General features: G+C 50.1%; 1 protein-coding gene across 1 annotated transcript in view; it reads left to right on the forward strand.

Moving 5' to 3' along the window:
* LOC117873434 (staphylococcal nuclease domain-containing protein 1-like) overlaps window positions 1–14453 on the forward strand; it is a 73794-nt gene that overhangs the window by 33934 nt on the left and 25407 nt on the right. The window contains exons 4-6 of the mRNA XM_034762811.1: window positions 7319–7397; window positions 13212–13372; window positions 13699–13790. Coding sequence (XP_034618702.1) covers window positions 7319–7397; window positions 13212–13372; window positions 13699–13790 — 332 coding nt within the window. The remainder of the gene's footprint in view (window positions 1–7318; window positions 7398–13211; window positions 13373–13698; window positions 13791–14453) is intronic.

Here is a 14453-nt window from a genome sequence, read left to right on the forward strand (position 1 = left end):
GTACCTCCGGCTAAACACCAGGCCAAACCGCAACTGTCGGCTCAACCGGCTAGGAGCAGATACGAGCCCCCGTACAAGAGGCCGAGGGTCCAGAAGTGCCAGTCTCAGCGACAGTCCCGCTCTGCTCCGCAGCCAGGGCCCTCTCAGGGCAAGAGGCAGGGAAAGAGGCAGTGTTGACTATTTGCAACCACCTCCCCTCCCTGATGGGCCCAGGGGACCCGGAGCATGCCCACCTCCTAGGGCAGGAGGTGGAGCGACTGCTGCACCTGGGGGCAGTGGAGAGAGTACCAGTAGAATTCCAGGGCAAGGGTTTCTACTCCCGATATTTCCTGATCCCAAAGGCAAAAGGGGGCCTCAGACCCATCCTGGACCTGCAGGATCTCAACTGTTTTCTGGTCCTCTCCAAGTTCCGCATGGTGTCCTTGGCCTTTATTATCCCCTCCCTGGACCTTCAGGACACATATTTTCACATTCATATTTTCGAGGGGCACAGGTGCTTCCTCCGCTTCCTAGTGGGGTTATACCTCTACCAGTTTGTGGTCCTCCCGTTTGGCCTATCCACAGCGCCCAGAATTTTCACAAAGTGCATGGCTGTGGTAGCAGCCTACCTCAGACGGGAGGGAGTACAGATCTTTCCATACCTGGACGATTGGCTTCTCAAGGGCAACTCTTGGTCCCAGGTAAGGGGCCATGTGGAGCTGCTCCTGTCCACATGCGTTGATCTCGGCCTAGTGGTAAACGAGACCAAGTCAATGTTAGTTCCAGTGCAGCGCATAGAGTTCATTGGGGCGCTGCTGGACTCCTCAAGGGCGCCAGCCCCTCTCCCGCTGAGCAGGTTCGAGGCCCTAAAAGATCTCATTGCCTTGGTCACGGCTTTCCCAGTGACAACAGCGAGAGCGTGCCTTCGGATCCTAGGGCACATGGCGGCATGCACGTATGTGGTCCGCCACGCCAGGCTCCGGATGAGGCCCCTCCAGCTCTGGCTAGCCTCCCAGTTCTCCCAGGCCCGGGACAGGCTAGACAAAGTTCTCACGGTACCGTCCCCGATACTTGCCTCCCTACAATGGTGGTCTTACCTGAGCAATATGTTGCAAGGGGTTCCTTTTCGGGAGGTGACCCCGTCTTTAGACCTGGTGTCCGATGCGCCGACTTGGGCTGGGGAGCTCACACAGGGAACATACAAACCCAGGGGATCTGATTGACTGCGGACTTGTCCCTCCACATGAATGTCAGGGAGCTTGTGGATTGCCACAGGCACGCAGGGGCGAAAGAAAATGCAGGCTTATTTACCACGCTGCATGTGGCAATAGACTATATTGGTAAGGGATGCAAGGAGAGTATGGGTCACGATGCAAACTGCAGACACACACATACGCACACAACTAAAATTAATCAATTTAAAGTTTTATTGGGGATAATTACAAGGGGTAAGGGAGCAGCGTTTGATTAGCTAATAGAGTTAATGAAACTTAAAACACACAATGACTAAAATATCTACTAACAATATTTATAAACAAAGATGCAGCATTTAGTAATAACTGATACTTACAAATACAAACCAACGCATAACGACCGGCAAACGTAGACACTCTGAAACATGTGAGCTTTGAGAGAGGCTTCGAGGTGATCAGGCTCGGTTACGGGTGTACACAGGATACACAGGATTCATTTTTCTTTCTCCTCTCCCTGCCTGCACATGGCAGGCAGGCCCATCAAGTACCAACTATGACATCATAGAAATGTCATAGGGGACAGGGCCCAAAACCTGTTTGTGTTCGTTTCTGATTGGCACAAGCAAAGTTTACACCAAGTAGGGGAGCAGGTGCCTCAAAGTCTGGCTTCGCCCCCAAAAGGTGAGGAAATGCATATTGTTTTAGAATGCGTGCAACACTGAATGACAAAAGAAGAGGCCAGGACAATACCGGTATGGGCAAGTTTTACAGGATGCAGACAGGAACTCATCTCAACAGAGCTCAGGGCAATGCAGTTGGCATGTGTTGCCTTCAACACGCAACTTCGCAGCAAAGTGGTCAGAGTCCTGATGGACCACACCGCCGCGATGTACTACATCAACCAACAAGGCGGGACTGGCTTGAAGAAGAGGAGACAGTTACCTGTTCCGTAACTGGTGTTCTTCAAGATGTTGCTCAGGTGTATTCCACATCCCGCCCTCCTTCCCCTCTTTCGGAGTTGTCCGGCAAGAAGAAACTGAGGTTGGGGTGCGCGCAGTTCCCCTTATAGCGCGATATAGAGGCGCCACTCCAGTGGTCGCAGCGGTGCTCCCCCACTACGGATGCTCCTAAGGGAAAAACTTCCGGCACCGGTGCACCGGGCGAGCATGCACACCTACTGTGGAATAGACAGGAGCAACGCATTTGGAAGAACGCCAGTTACGGAACAGGTAACTGTCTTTTTTTCAGCCCCGTTCTTGTGGAAGCACCCCTTTGGAACACACGATGGAAATGAGGCATACGTTTAACAGTGAGGGTTGTGGTGGATTTTCCATCGCTGGCAATTCTTAAATCCAGCCGGGAAGTTTTGCTGAAAGCTCTGCTGTAGGAATTTATTTCGGGGCAGGTCTCTGGCCTGTGTTAGAGGAGGCCAGACTAAATGGTCACAATGGTCCTTTCTGGCCTTGGAATCTGAGTAACTTATTCTGAAATGGTGCGGCGGGGTTAAAGACCTTGCAGACTCTTGAGTATCTGCCAGGTCAGGATTTGAATGGGAGACCTTCAGAGCTCCTAGAGGCTGCTCTGGAATGAAGCACAAGGGTACGCCCATGGTACTATCACTTTCCTCTTCCCTGAACTCCAGGTGCACATCCGTAGTAAACATTAGGGGCACTGACAGGAGGAGAGCCCTGGTTGCCTTCCTCTCCATGCTACATTTCCCCCTCCTTTCTTCTGTTCTTTGTTCTCTATCGTCTGTTTTGCTAATTCCCTTTGACTTTACTGCTTGTTGGGTCTCTGCGGGCATAGGTGCTGACTTAGTTTTCCCTAGGGGTGCTCCGCCCCTTCCCGCAAGGCCCCACCCTCGCTCTGCCTCTTCCCGCCCCTGTTTTGCCTGCTCCTCGAGACCCCCCACCTGCTCATTGCTCTCTGTCTTCCCCCAAGCCCCTCCCTGAGCCACCAATCAGCTGTTTGGTGGAGTCACCAAATTGCTGATCGGCAGCGGTGCCACTGAACAGCTGTGGCTGGTGGGTTCTGAGCACCCACTTTTTTTTTCTGTGGGTGCTCCAGCCCTGGAGCACCCATGGAGACAGTACCTATGTCTGCAGGGACAGGAGTTCTGGTTCCCGCAGGGAGATGGCTGAAGAAGCTGAATGGGACTGACCTCTTGTCTAAATAGATAGGGCAAATGCGTTTTGCTTCCCTATGTCACGGGGTGGATTAGTTAGTTCCTGCTCCTCCGCTGTCAGTTCAATGCACAAGGATCTGAAGTGCCGAAGGGAGAAGGCTCAAGCCAATGCGCAGTAAGCTGGTGGGTGACTGTCTAAAGAGGGAAAGGATAACACCGACCAGTGCTGTCCTAACCTAGCAGTAGACTAACAGGAGCATAACTTTCATCAGCCTTCAGAGTGTCTGGGTCACTAGTGAGTCTTCAGTCTCATCCATCTCTCTGCATGCAAGGGATTGTTCCCTGCTAAGCCTGTCTGTTTTATGCTTCAGACTCTAGCAGGACATTTTCTCTGGAGTCAGGTTGTCCCATCACTGCTGTTGCCCCTGCCTCTGGAGTAGCTTGCAGTTGGAGACGGAACATGGAACTAGATGGACTGCTCATCTGATCCAGTCTGGCTGCTGTTGCCCTCAGGAGGGAAGGATGGGTACCAGCGCTTAGAGCACTAGCGTGGCACTTGGCAGACCTAGGCCAGTTCTGTGCTCTGGCACAGACTGCATATAGCCTTTGGTGAGTCTCTCTCTGGGCCTCGTTTCCCGCACCTGTTCTACCTTACGGGGGTGTAGGAGGATAAGTGCATTAAAGACTCAGATACGGGGCCAGATAAGAACCTTTAGGTTCTTACATGTCCCAAGCATGTGGCTTCTACCCCTTCCCTAAAGGTTGAGTGCACAGCCTCCTGCATCTTGCAGTCGAGAGTCTCACCAGTACTCTGCTCAAGTAGACTTCCTTAATGTCCTCCTGCTGCCCCTACGGATTCTTCTCCTTGGCTACGGTAAGCCCTCTGGATCACCTATTTCCACTGTTTTCAGGTCTTTCCTCCATCGTGGTCTCTCAGCTGCTCGTCAGATCTCCACTCCCGTGCTCTTTCCTGAACTCCCATCTGTCAGTCCTGTCTAACTTGCTAACGCCAGTGTGACCCTATTTGAGTTTCTGCTCAGGAGAGGGCTGGAAATTGAGTCCCGGCCGCGGCAGGTACAATGGCAGAAGTGTGTCTAGGGAGTGCCTGCCTTGCCAGCATGCTCAACTCCCTCCCCCTCTTACAAACCATTCAGTCTTTGGTCTCTCCCAGGCATTCCAATAAGGGGCTGCAGCTGTGTAACCTGTCACCAGCCTGCCTACAGTAACTATTAGTTGCTCTTGAACCATTGGCAGAGGTAAGCTGCTGCCCTACCAGTGTCTGAGCCATTCAGCCTATCACATAGGAATTGCCAGACTGGATCAGACCCAGGGTGCATCTGGCCTGGTCTCCAACAGTGGCCAGCACCAAATGCTTCAGAGGGAGGTGTGAGAATCTCCTCAGTAGCCAGTTGTGGGATAATCTGCCCCCGTAACCCTTTTGAAAAGCTGATGCTATGACTGACTCCTTGGGAGAGGACCACTGTCGCTGTAACTCCCTGGCTTCTGTAGCAAATCCATTCTTCTGTCAGGAATCCTGGAGCGTTTGTGTATTTCTCATCAGAAGGCAGAAGTAGAGCGCGTAGTCTGCTGGAAATAAATCTTGAAAGGATTTTGTTCTGACGTGACACTGCTATCAGTTTAAGTGCTCTGTTTCAGTATTCTTCATCCTTGTTCTCTGCCACATAAAAGATTTTTATGCCAGGCTTCCTGTGTAGGTGTCTCCCTTATTGTTAAACTGTGTGACAGGACAGGGTTTAGATGAATAGACGAAGCATAAAACATTTCCTGATGAAGTTTGTCTAGAAGTCAATACAATTAACGATGCCACAACAGCCTCACCAGGCAGGTGCCTTCTTCCAGCTGGATTCTTGCTCTCTATTAGTGGTCAGAAGCTTGTAACCTTTGCACCTTTTCTTAGCTTTGGGTTGAGCAGAGTGGGAGAAGCGCGCACTTTATGAATTGGAAACACACCAGCTGGGGCCTTAGAACCAACCTGGATTTGTCCTTCACTTCTGCTTCTCTTTTAAGGATGTAGCATCACTTATTTCTTCTTTTGGATGTCTAATAGGAGCGTCTTCCCCCACTATGAAGAGCAAAAGGATTGCTACAGTTCAAGAAATGTCTGAGGAAATCTGACATGGATTCATTCTGAATGTACCTAGAGCTAGAGGCTGCAGCCTCACCTGGGTAGGCCATGAACTGCGGGAAGAGCAAAGCAAAACCCTTACCTCTTCCGATCACCCAAGTTGTCAGTTCCTGCCAGCTACTAATCTGCCCCCTCCCTTGCCAACAAACTGTTGCAGCCTCTCGGGCTGGAGAGAACCCCATGTCTGAGTCGGTGTCTGTTCTGTGGAGTCCAGTCAGATGCACCCTCGCATAGCTGTGGTCAGGTGTGACCCATCGCTGCCACATTAGACACAAAGTTGGCTGTTGATTCTGAACAGAAACAGGTGTTTGTGCGGCTGTGCACTATTGTAGCAGTTCATGATCTCACCCTTTCCTGGGTTCGTCTAGAATTCTGGTTCTTTCCGATGGCATTTCAAAATCCCCTTTGATCCTGTTGCATCTAATTACCTGCCTATCCTATGCACTGGCTTCTGCTGCAGAGGATGGCCTGGTCACGTATAAATATTCTTTATCCCAGGCTGATGTGCAGATCTTATGTCCGATTTTCTCCCTTATTTTCTTCCCCTTCCTTAATTTAGTGTCATCAGAGAGTGCCATGCCCCATATATTCTTATCCTTGTGCTTTGCTGACACCAAACTCCTCCTTGACAACCAGTGCCTGTTGCATCATAGTGCCACCAGACTGGCACTGCGTTGATCTAGGTGTTCCCTGGGGCAAAGTGACACTCAGTGGTATTGGTGATTTGTGCGACTGGTACTCCTGAATCAGGCAGGATTTCCTAGAAGTGCTGGAATGAAGTGGCCACCTGGCAGCTGCTAGAACCCTGTTTTGTGGCCAAGCCTGTCATTCACCTCTCCGAGCATGCAGAGGGATTGTCAAGGTGGTGGTTTGGAGGAGGTGGGTATCAAACTCCATAATCTAAATGACTGGGTGAAAGCGGTTAGCTGGGCAATTAACTAAGTCCGCTCTGAACAGAGTTCACTTGTGCTAAAGTGCTTTTAATGCTTTTTTTGGGTGCAGTGATCCATATTTCGTGTGTGTGGTTTGTGATGGTAAAAGTTATTGATGGTAGCTGTGGGGACAGAAGCCCTTTCTCCCCTCTAAAGCCGAGATGGCACAGGGCAAAGTTCACTCTACTGTCCTTCCCCCTCCCCTGCCTTGCCAATATCGTTCCATTGACTGTCCCATTCAATCCTTGGCTTCCCAGCCAAAATTGCCAGGGGCAGATGCCCGTCGCTTGAATCTAAGGGGAGGCACCAAGCAGCCACTAGCTGGTAATGCCTTCCAGTCTTTACTGAGCTGGGGCTGGATTTGAATAGAAAACTTATTCTAGGTTCCAGGCTCGCTTGGTGGCCACCATGCCAGCAAGCTTGCCTGTGAATTCCTTCTGAAATTAGTGAAGCATCGTGCCTGTTCTAGTAGCGTCATGCCTTGTAAACATTTAATCCACTAACATGTGTAGGCCAGTGGTTCTCAACCTATTTACCATTGTGGGCTGCATGTGCAGCTCTGTTCTATGTGAGCCACATCCACACAATTTATATATTATCTGTATGGCCCTGGGGATGTCACATGAGACGCAATTGTGTGCTGATTGGGCTGCAAGCAGCCCATGGGCCCCGGGTTGAGAGCTACTGGCGTAGATGGACAACGGAGGTGCCAAGGTGTGCACGTAAGAAGCCTAACTCTCCATCGAAGTAACTTTAACCTTGCCCTCCCTTTGCTTCCTTGTTTGTTGCTGCCAATGGTTGTCTCAACTGATATTTCGCTCACAAGTCTTTTGTCTATAAAGAGCCTCCTGGATAGCTGTCTCTCATCCAGAGATGCTGTGCAGCGATAGGACTTGAACTTTGCTCTCATTAATTCTGATTTCGTTTCTTTCCCTCTTACCAGACACGACCGGGGAGAACATTGCCGAGTCTCTCGTGGCAGAAGGCCTGGCCTCTCGCAGGGAAGGAATCCGAGCCAATAAGTACGTGTATTTCCTGCTCTCCTCTAAACTTGTTCTGGGATTCAGATGTTTTGTGGCCCTGGACGTTCCCAGACAGCTTTGCTTTGACTTTGCTGTGGTGACAGGACAAAGCTGTTGATGAATTACTTCCTCACTCCTGTTCAGGGACCAGCTATTGGCTGAGTTCTAGGCTTTATTCAGTCTGGGGTCGGGTGCTTTATCTCAGGCTATGCTAGCAAGTTCCCAGCTGCAAGTCAGTGGGACTTGTGCTCCAAAGTCATGCCCTTGGATGCCTAAATATAGGCTTAGGAGCCAAACTTTAGGGTATTTTTGAACATTTTAGCCTGTGAAGAAAAATGTCAATAACTTAGAAGTTTGGCCTTCCAATACATTAATACTGAAGCAGTTTACCTGTAAAGTGACAAAGATTTTTCTACTAAACCGATTGGCTTGCTGGGAACAAGCATTCCAAAATGGCAGCTCCCCCCTCCTTTGGGTTCATGGCAGAAGGGGGTAAACAAAGAATCTGCTCCCCCTCACCAGGCTTCTCCTATACTCCAGAGCTACTGAAAATGTTAGATCTCTCTAACTGCAAAGCAACCTCTTTGAGGCTGTCGTGGGCCTTCTGTCAGAGCATGCTGATGCACTGGAAGATAACACTGCAATTACTGATTTTCCCAACTCTGTATCCCACAGACGCAACAGTCACTCAGCCCACATGTATGCGGCCCTTACTGTCTGCCAGGATGCACAAAACTTGTGTTAGAGCCTTGGAGTTGACATGTTAACTTTCCAGTCTCTGTCCTGCGTCTGGAAGCAATATCCCCAAAGCTTTCATGAGTAGCTTTTCCACTGGCCAGCTCTTGGGAGATCCAGGATTTTAACTACAAGATATCCCAGGATCTCTCCAGTGCATCCCTAGGCATGGGTTATTGTATTACACGGGGTGTGAATTGTCTATGGAGCTGTTCTATATATAGCTGTTGGATGCTATTTTATCCTTTGTCGGGTTGGAAGCATGCCTGTATCATTTCCTCAAGCCCGTTACTAGCACTTGGATGTCTGCCACTGGAGGTTTTCATAGCACAGTCTGTAAACAGGTATGCTGAGTAAACACTGCCCACATTGCCAAGGGTCTGGATTTTAGCTCCAGTCTTGCCAATAAAGATCATTCTGCAGTGCCAGGTGTTTCCCAGGATAGCTGGGGGCCCTGGATTAAGCTCCTCTTTCTCTTGGTTGCGGCTTTCAGGAACCAAGTCCCTAAAAGCTTTCTTCTAGTGATAGTACTTAAGGTGTGTACAGTACGGTGCTTTGCAATCCCACTGCTGGGGAGGGAGGTATAATCCCCATTGTTTCCCTATTCCCTGCAGAAATTAGACTCCCCCAGTATCAGCCAGCAAGGCAGTGATGCCATGAGCACAGCACCTCTGCAATGCCTGATGCCCAGTCTCTGCTTGCTCCACTAGACTGTGCTGTCGCTCAGGTGCCATTTGAGCTCAGTAGTGCAGACCTCATTGTCCGACTCATCCAGAACTACTGGTCAAATATAGACTTGCATTGAGATAGTGCCTTGTTTCCTGAACGGCTGCAAATGGCTTCCCAAACTACAGACACAAATCACATCACCCACGACTGAAACTCAGCCCCTTCTGAAGTCTTCTCTATGCTAGAACACGTGCGAAACGCCCGGCAGGCCTGAAAATGCATCCGCTCCCCCATACACATCTTCCCATGGGGAAGAGTCACCGTTGTGATTACACTTTCACTGAGCAAGGCTCTGCCCCACTGCATCCCATCCTGGGTGCAAGGCTCTGCCCCACTGCATCCCATCCTGGGTNNCCACTGCATCCCATCCTGGGTGCAAGGCTCTGCCCCACTGCATCCCATCCTGGGTCACTGCACCAATGTAATTCCAGCTTTGGCATGAAATTCTACTGATGCAGCTGCAGCAGCACCCCGATTCTCCCAGTGCAATCCCCCAAAACTGCTGTGCTGCCTGTGGACAAGGCGTGATGTGTGCACCGAAACAGGAGAGCTAGGCTGGACTCTTGGGACCAACGCAAGTTGCAGCACTGCAGTTGTCTGTTGCCAAGCTTTGGGAAGAACAAGGCAGTTACTTAACTGAACCCAGCAGCATAGCTGTTCAGAGCACAGAGTGAAATCCTGTGCAGTTAAAATGCAGGGGAAATGAAAGGCCAGAACACCAGGATTAATACACCTCTTGGTCATGCTATGATATCCTTGATGACTGTACGGGTCAATCCCAATGAAGAATGGTTGGTGGATACAAACCATAAGCAACTAACAAACCAACTTTTGTTTAAATCAGAATTGTTCCCAAGTTGTAGTTCTTTACTTACCGTGCTATAGGCTATGTCTACACTGCAGCTGGGGGTGTGATTCCCACTCATGTAGACGTACCTGCACTCCTTTAATCTAGCTAGCTTGCTAAAAATAGCAGTGAGGACAGGACGCACAGGCTTCAGCGTGAGCTGCACAACCCCCCTGGGTACCTACTGGCATTGCTAGACTGTGCCACCATGTCCTCACCATTGATTTTAGCAAGCCAGTCTGTAGAGCTGGTGGGGGTGTCTCTACCCGAGCTGCAGTCAGTCTCACAGCCCTGGTAGCGCTATAGACATACCCAGGATCTTACATTGCTAAAGTGGACGTTGTACTTCTTTCATTGGATTCCTAACAAAGACCTTGTCTACACTACAGGTTACTTGGGTGTAACTTTGTCGTTCTGGGGTGTGAATAATCCACCCCCTGAGCTTCGTAAATTCCACGGACCTAAGCACCAGTGTAGACCATGCTATGTCGGCGGGAGAGCTTCTCCCATAGCTACACCTTTCGCGGAGACCGTAGTTAAGCTGATGAGAGCTCTCTCAATGGCTTAGTCTTCCCACCACAAGCGGTGCAGCTACAGCCTTACAATCTGATTTTATGTAGACACATTCTGCTAACGTGTAACACTGAAAATACTCCTCTGTGCTGAGAGAGACCAGTCCAGAGCCTCACTGATCTCCTTGCTCAGAGAGGAATGCAAACGTTTGGAAATAGTGGGCAAATAGCCTGTGCTTTATCACCACCCTCTGAGCCACCAGTTGAGAGCTGAAATGCTTGAACCAGGCTGTACTCCTGTTAGGAATTGCAGTTTTCAGTCAGTGGAACTTGTGCTCTTAAGTTGCACCCGTGGGTGCCTAAATATAGGCTTAGGAGCCAAACTTTAGGGTATTTTTGAACATTTTAGCCTGTGAAGAAGAATATCAATAACTCAGTGTATTGCAGGCCAAACTTTTAGCACTGAAACAGTTCACTTGTGAAGTGACAGATTTTGCTACTAAACATTTTTAATACAGTTAATCCCTGACACTGCAAGCACTTCCACACATGCTTAACTTCCATCACATGAGTACTCCTGAAGGAATTGTTCGTGTGAGTGAAGTGAGTTACCTCCTTGTGTTTGCGGGATCAGGGCCTTCCCTGTCAATGTTCTTTGCCGCTACCAGTGTGTAATTCAATAAGGGACCCAGCCATAGTGGCATTTTTAAAGAACCTGCATTTAGTTCATTGTAAATGGTAGCTGTACACAGCCTCTCTTAACCTCTGTGCCTTAGGTAACTGCTTGCAACTGACTGCAGAACAGTGTGCTGCTTGCCCCTTCGCGAACAGGAAGGCAGGGTAGGGTGTTCAACTCAAGCCAACACAGACATCGCATGCTGCCTTGAGTCTTTTCCTATTTCCTCAGGCCTAGATGAGAGGTGGGGTGGCATGTCTCAGCCAAAGGGAGAGGCTGGGAGAGCTTGGTAGTGGCACAAGTGCCATGAGCTCTTCCCACCTGATCCAGACATGGAATATGTCGCACTCTGCATGAGAAGTTGGAACCCACAGCTCCTCCCTCACTGCAGGCTCCTGATTAGACCCCAAGGCAATTTCAGAGGTCGGGAAAGCAGATACAGTATAAAGGAGCACTTTGGCCATCAACCCACCCCATCCAATGCAGGATCAGTCCTTTACCAGGATCCAGGAATTTAAATCACTGATTGTTTTTGTTTTTTTAATGTCGGGGGAGGGCTTGGAAAGCTTGCTATTGCAACTTTAAAATTTATACTGAACAAAATGCAGGTTTTCTTTTAAATGCCACTATGGCTGGGTCCCTTATTGAATTACACAACACTGGTAGACGCAAAGAACATTGACAGGGAAGGCCCTGATCCTGCAAACACAAGGAGGTAACTCACTTCACTCACATGAACAATTCCTTCAGGAGGAGTACTCGTGGTGAAAGTTAAGTGTGTGGGGAAGTGCTTGCATTGGGTGTCTGGGTCCTATAGCCTATTTCAGGCTACGAAATAGGATGGTCTCCTGATGCAGGGAAAGGACCCTTTGGCCCTCTTTGTGCTGGGATGCAGTACATGGCTTTACTGCCAAGCTGTGGAAACCAGGCCTCCCGCTCCAGAGGCTGGCTTTCAGCTTGCACAGTGCCAGCAGTCCAGTCCTGCTGGCGTCCCGTGCCTAGGCAGAAGGAAGAGCCATGTGGTGCTATATGAGTGTCTTTGAGTCTCTTGCTGGAAGTGCGTCTAGCATGATAGTGGAGTGGCAGTGCTCTGGGCTGACAGCTGCTCTTGTTATGAGATGATTACATTAATAAATTGGCTAATGATTCCAGAACAGCTGTTGCTAACAGGCCAGATATCCCTGTACTCAAACCTGGTAAGGCTCCTTTTGCGCTAAATAGAGCTGAAGCAGCTCATGAATTCTCTGCTGAGAGGCTTCCATGCACGTGCTGAGAGAAGTGAGATGTGGAAGTACAATGTGGGGTGATTTGCAGTGCTGAGATCTGTTGGCGCCTGTTAATTATGTTAATTGTTCAAGGGGGTGAGTGAACCTGTCACTGCTCTTCCTGGCTTGTGCCTTAGGGGAGCACTTCCAGCATGCATTTCAGACGCTTGCTTCCATTGCAGCGAGGACTGCCTCATGCTGCATCAGCATGGACAGCAATGGCTCGATACGCTTTGGTTAGCTCTAGGATCCAAGGATGGAGGCAGGCTCTTCCTAGCCTAGTTGGAAATTGACTGCAGTGTTCACTTCTACTAAGCTTCAGAAGATAAGCCTGCAGTTCCTGGAGCCAGGCTGGTGAAACCAACTCCGTCTGCAGACCGTGTTCCCCAGTCTGTGGCAGTCCAGTCATTAACACGGAGTCTTGGCCCCTGTGCTGGATTACTGGCTCAGCCACTCACTTGCTGAGGGACCTTGGGCCAGTCACTTAATCGTTGTGGCTATGTCCCACAAAGGGAGGAATTTATTTCTGACTTGGATGCTGTGAGGCGTACGTTGTGTCTGCGCAGACAGTATGACCCCACAGTTCTTCCTGGGTTTAGCTCCACTGGGGGGAAGCTGTAGCAAAGGGTTGGGTCTCTTTCCCACCGTACTGGGGGATTGATTGCGCCATGGTATGATGCCTGGCCATCCTTGAGTGTTCATCCAGCTAATCCTCTTATAGGGATGGCCTCAGTGCTGTACTTGTAAAGCTCCAACTTCCTCAGCTGTGAGATGCTAGACAAGATTCCTCTAGTCTCTGGTGTGCTGTGCACACTGTGATTAGCAAGGCAAGGTCTGACTTTCCCCTGTATCTGTTCGCCCGAGTGGTGGTTGGATTGTTAAAGCATCCAGCAGTGAAATGTCAAGTCAAATGTGTGCTCCCTGGAGCAAACCTTCTTGGTAAAACATGCAAGATAGCAATGCCCCAGCATCCAACTGCGTGCTATGCACAGCCCCCACACCTCTGCCCTGACTTGTATGCTCTTACAATAGAGCTGTGTTTTCTCCTAGTCCTGAGCAGAACAGACTGGCTGAGCTGGAAGATCAGGCGAAGGTTGCGAAGAAAGGAATGTGGAGCGAAGGAACAGGCTCTCACACGGTCCGGGATCTCAAGTACACGATTGAAAATCCACGCCACTTTGTGGACTCCATGCACCAGAAGCCAGTCAATGGTAAGAGTGCGCTCCAGGTGAAGCAGCATGGTGGGGTACCGGCGAGCACATAGCTGTGGGATGTTCACATCCTACCGGCGCTTACGTATGCATTGTTCTTGGAGCTCTGACCGGCCTCGGCTTGCGGTCTGCCCCAGCGGAGACTGCTGGGTGCGTATCCCAAGTGAATTGGCCTTTTGTGTCCAGGGTGGGGGATTGCAGTGTGTGCTGCTTGTGTGTGGGTTTTTTCTCCTGGCTGGGTTTGATTGAATGCTGTGGGGGGAGGAGCGTAAAGTTGGTGCTGTTCTCTTCCTGAGAATTGACCCTCACTCATTTCTGTTCTGCAGCCATCATAGAACATGTCCGGGATGGCAGCGTGGTCAGAGCCCTGCTCCTCCCCGATTACTACCTGGTCACCGTCATGCTTTCTGGCATCAAGGTGAGTCATGGCTCTTGTTTCCTTTTTTTGGAACCATGTCTCCAGGTTTGCAACCAGACCTGTGCTGCAGCTGGGCCTTCAGGCTTGTCACAGGCATACCAGTATCCTCCACTGCTCTGTGCTGAGCTGCACTGCCCGGTGGGGTGTGCCTACTCTAATGTGCATTGCTGCTTTGAATGAGGAGAGTCTGGGCTTTCACCAGTAACCCCCATTAAACCTCCTGAACCGGAGCATCACAGCTTTTAAGTTGGTCTTATTCCCTGGGACAGTGTCCATTAAGTTCCCTGTCCAGGACTGCCTCTTTGGTAACTGTCAGGCACCTGTGTTCACACCCCTCTTCTAGACTTCACAAGGAGACAGTGGCTGCTCATCTCTGCCTCCTGCAGAAAGTGGGAGTTAGGAGATCTTAGCTACTTAAGAGTCGAAGGCTTAGTCCCCGTCTTTTAGTAGCTTAGGGGCGACAAGGCCATGGGGAAATCTGGTTTGAAAGCATTCTGCAGCCAGTGCAGCCTTAGGGCAATGATCTTGCCTTGTCACAGGCTAAGCAGGATCTGCCTTGTCAGGGTTTTGGATAAAACTCCCAGGGTGGTGCTAATTCAGTGGGTGAAGACCGTCCCTTCAGACCCAGCACTGAACTCTGTGTCCCAGCCTGGTGCTTAGCAG

Source organism: Trachemys scripta, chromosome 1 (assembly GCF_013100865.1).
Source record: "Trachemys scripta elegans isolate TJP31775 chromosome 1, CAS_Tse_1.0, whole genome shotgun sequence".
Classification (NCBI taxonomy): Eukaryota; Metazoa; Chordata; order Testudines; family Emydidae; genus Trachemys; species Trachemys scripta.